The sequence below is a fragment of the Austrofundulus limnaeus genome, unplaced genomic scaffold (assembly GCF_001266775.1).
Source record: "Austrofundulus limnaeus strain Quisiro unplaced genomic scaffold, Austrofundulus_limnaeus-1.0 Scaffold223, whole genome shotgun sequence".
Taxonomy (NCBI): Eukaryota; Metazoa; Chordata; class Actinopteri; order Cyprinodontiformes; family Rivulidae; genus Austrofundulus; species Austrofundulus limnaeus.
The window spans coordinates 691062-695385 of record NW_013952625.1 but is presented as its reverse complement, the minus strand read 5'-3'; the positions used below and the strand labels follow the sequence as shown (position 1 = coordinate 695385).

General features: G+C 41.4%; 2 protein-coding genes across 2 annotated transcripts in view; both read left to right on the top strand.

Annotated features, from left to right (window-relative positions):
* Nucleotides 1-4324, top strand: part of LOC106525338 (regulator of G-protein signaling 12) — a 69258-nt gene that overhangs the window by 60344 nt on the left and 4590 nt on the right. The window lies entirely within an intron of this gene.
* Nucleotides 141-4324, top strand: part of hgfac (HGF activator) — a gene marked incomplete at its 3' end in the record, with an annotated part of 18081 nt that continues 13897 nt past the window's right edge. The window contains 3 exon segments of the mRNA XM_014019539.1: nt 141-696; nt 777-816; nt 980-1073. Of these exon segments, the coding sequence (XP_013874993.1) occupies nt 646-696; nt 777-816; nt 980-1073 (185 nt within the window).

The window sequence follows — 4324 nt, the reverse complement described above, 5'->3', positions numbered from 1 at the left end:
GAGTCAGATGGGTCAAAAAAAATCGGATTTGGGTCGGATTTGCCTGCAGTGTGAACATAACCATGGAGTAATTTTCAGCAAGAGACACATAATTTGGCTGCTCAAAATGATCTCCTTACAAGATAAAAGATCATTTCCAAGGTTCGTAATTTAGAAACGTCTCTTAGTTATCACTTTGTATTTTGTAATATTAATTTCAAATTTGTAGTAATTACTTTGAAACTCATTATTAATAACAATGTATTTTTTTGGAGTGGCACAAATGGCCTTCCATATAACGTTCGCACAGTTCCAGTCAGTTTCAGGTGTCCTGAACATTTACCAGCTGTGAGGTTAGGTCTTGATATGWGACCTGGTTAATAAGGTTTGTTAGAGGTCCTCCTCCTCCTCGGCTCTGCCTCGGGATGATAAGTTTCTGGTCTTTCCTGTCGGTCGACAAAGACCAACCGTGTGGGCGGCTGCAGGGAGAAGGCGCAGAGAGGGAACACCGGCTTGGATTTATGGGATGAGTTTCTTTAGACAAGCCTCATGACGCAACACGTCAAACTGTCAGAGACACGAGGAGACATGCAGGGATTCCCGCGTTTCCTGTGACCAGGCGGACTGAGCAGCTGACAGACACGAACCCGTCCAGAGCTCCAGAAGATGACCAGCCTCCTGCTGCTTTTTCTGCTGGCTGCTTTCTGTGGAGGATCGGTACGTTTTTTTCTATTTGTTTCCTCAGGAAATGAAACARAAGAACAAGTAAAAACAAGTTGTTTCCTTTAAAATTTCAGTTCACATTAAAAGAAGCAGAGATCTCCACAAAGATTAAAGGTAGACTTTTGTTTCATTCCTATTTATTAATGAGTGGAACCTTATAAATGTAGTTTTGTCATTTAAGGGAAAAGTGAAATGAGTTTTTGTCAGTGAAGTACTGATTTTGTGTATTTCTCAAATTTCAGCTCATMAGTCATTACCTAACTGCTCTGTTTCCCAGCTCTTACCACAGCTGCTAAAGAATGTAAGTTCCCATTTCGTCAGGGAGGAAGGCTCCATCATCACTGCATCACTGTCCTAACCTCAAAGCCCTGGTGAGTAAATAAGTCTGCTCCTTCAGATACACTAGCACTCATCATGTCAGATTGTAATCTCTCAGTTGTGAATAATTTAACAGCCCAACTTTAATCAAGAGTTTTATGGTCTTTTTCCATGAGCTCAACTCAGACCTCCTCAGGTCGACTCCTCAGGGTCTTTCCATTGAGTGACCCAGCCTGGTTTTAGCTGGGTCCTTAGGACCAATTTAGCCGAAGTTGAGCTGCTTGGTGCAAGAGTGTCTCTTTCACGAGAATCAGACCCACCATGTGTATGATCTCACAAACACAGTATTTGTTTCGCTCTTTTGAATATTCATCTTATTGTGGTGGAAGAGGTTGTTTGCCTGAATGATCCTATAGGAGCTATTGCTCCTGGTTGGGTCTCTCATGGTACACAGACCAATTCAAAACATTTTTACTGACAGGAAAAATCAGGGAACTTACCCATAATTTACACTACATGCGTTCTGGCTCCGCTCCGGTCCGACCTCCGCAGCAAATACGCACCCATTATAATCAATGAGAGTGTGTACACTGGCTGCGCACGGTGGCGGTGAGCGGCGGTGAGCGGCGGTGAGCGGCGGTGAGCGCATGGCGATCCAGCGAACTGCGCACCGCAGCGCAGCGGAGTGGAGACACATATAGTGTAAATTCGAGGTTAGTGTCCCTTGCCTGGCTGTCCTTGACAGCAAGCACTTGTTGGCCAGGTCTCTACCCTTGGGGCCTGATTGGACTCAGCCCRAATGAACAACATGGGTTTACTTTCCTTTGGGCCATAAGAGTTGGGTTCATAACTTGGTCGATAGTCAAAGGAGGGGATTAGGATGCCTCCAGCAAGCCACCCTAGGGAAGTGCTTCAGGGAGGACAGCCAGAGGAGGAACCAGGACACACTGAAGAGACTTTGTCTGTGTCAAATTCAGGGGCTGTGTCCTTCGAAGGACCTGGCCTACCTGGTTTACGTGGACCAGAAGTAAGTGGATGTAAATTTGGCCGATCTAGCCTTATTCCCGCCCTAACCCCAGCGAATGTCTTGTCACCTATCAACCGTGGCCATGCTTAATAGAGGCAATGGAAATTGAAATTAGCAAAATATTAATCTATTTAATATTATCAATCAACAAATTCACCTTAGCAACAATTCTTTAAAAACTAAAGGATGGTTTACGATGATTTCTGACAAGAATGATATTAAAAACATGTCTATGCAAATGACAGAAGCCTAACAATGCAAACACTTTAAACCTTTAATTTTTGTATCACAGGATTTTTATTTAAAACTGTGCTCTGGTCTCTCGCTCTGTCCGTCTCTTTGTCCACCATTTCAAGATAAAATATCTTCCGGTCGGCCTGCAATGCATCTTGGCAAAGGGTGGGCTGTGAAGTATACTCAAGACCCGCTCCTTGAAACTGAGGAAAAGGGGGACGTATTTGTGGGTCGCAATTGGAGGAGCCTTCGAATTTGGACAACTCTTGGCACAGCGCCGTCACATAATCAGTCTTCAAATTCGTTCTTCGACGAACGCAGCCCCTGGATTCTATTTTGTCTCCTGTCTGGCCTGGAAACGTCTGGAATCCCCCCCTGAAGAGCTGGAAGAGATGATGACTGAAAGAGGTCTGGGCCTCGCTGCTTCCCCGCAAAAGCAATTTTGTGTAATATCACAAGATTTTGTTTGATCCATAAACACTTGAAGTGTGTGTCAATGATGACTCTCAGCTACTACCACACCAAAATTAAGCTCAGTGTCTGTAAAATCTGCTGAGTTATACTAATTTTTGTGTTGACCGATGACTTGTAGGGGCTACCTTGAATTGTATTGACTCCATAAGTTGATAAGCTAGATGTCCACCCATGATTACTCTCTCATAATTTCATTCATTTTGTCCTCTGGTTTATAGAATATTTTGCTAACAGACAGACATAATTGACACCAACAACTAATGACTTGCTTTAAATGAGTAGATGGATAAAGTTATTTTTATGGTTTGACYAAATCTTCTACCCCTTCAATATTTGTCAACATCCCAACCAAATACTCTCCATGTTTTAGAGTAAGAAGTCAGCGAGAGAAAGGCGTTCCTACTTTATTAAAAACAGTGTTATTCTAACCAACTCTATAAACAGTRAAGACTGTGAAACTCTGTTATAACWWTAAGTTTTACACAACATGTAATGTTTCTCCCAGTTTATCCCGAGGGGACTTACCCAGCTGCTTCATAAAAACCATGACGCAGCGTTTTTTTGTATTTGCTTCAACTCGTAACCCAGCAACATTTTTTTATATCAGTTTGAAGACGATAAGTAAAACATGCTGAAAGGCTTTTCTAGTCATCATTRTTTTGATCTGAGGCTGGAAGGGTGGATGGGAACAAGTCGGAGCAGCTTTTCTGCAGTTCCACACAGTGTGGCCCAACGTCTCACCTCCACCTACATGTAAAAGTTTCTGCAATCGGAGCCCACGCGTCTCTGCAATGAGCTCAGTGGTGARGTGGTTTTCTGTGTTGTAAATTCACCGGAGGAATGCAGAAGAAACTGGTGGATGATTGACAGAATTCCTGTCTGAAGGTTTGCAGATACGCAATCATCAACTTTGTATCAACACATTTACTTCTAGACTTTTTACAGGATATCCTTTGTTCTTTTTGGTTTAGTTTTTGTTTTGTATGTTCAACAGAAAAACTGATGGTGGAAGAGAGGTGGTAAAAAGGGGTTAAAATGCTCTTATGCATTCCTTCAACTTAAACCAGTAATGTAAAGTGATCTCTGATTACTGTTAAGTTGTCCTTAATATATTATTATTCTGTTCTACAAAAAGTGGTTTCTAACACTTGAAATCATGTAATTACGTAAAAAAAATTGCTTATTTTTATAAAATTTTTTAATGAAGTATGTTGCCATTTTGTTGCTAATTCCAAGCATTTTGGAGACGACGATGATGATAATAGGCTACAGTTGGGAGAAAAAGACAGAGTTGAGGCTAAAAAGCTATAATGTGTGACAATAGATTTATATTTTATACCAGTGTCTGTGATCAAATGTGATGTTTAGTAAATTAGCTCTGAAGCTAACATCATGTATGTACGTCTGTATTAGCTCAGGAGCTAACACCACATATTTTAGTGATGCATATACAGTATCTATCTATTAGGGGTGCAACAATACATGTACTGTACCTGTATCGAACCGTATCGAACAGTGCTGTATCGAACAATACAGATTTTAAAAAATTTACTTTATCAACTTGTCTTC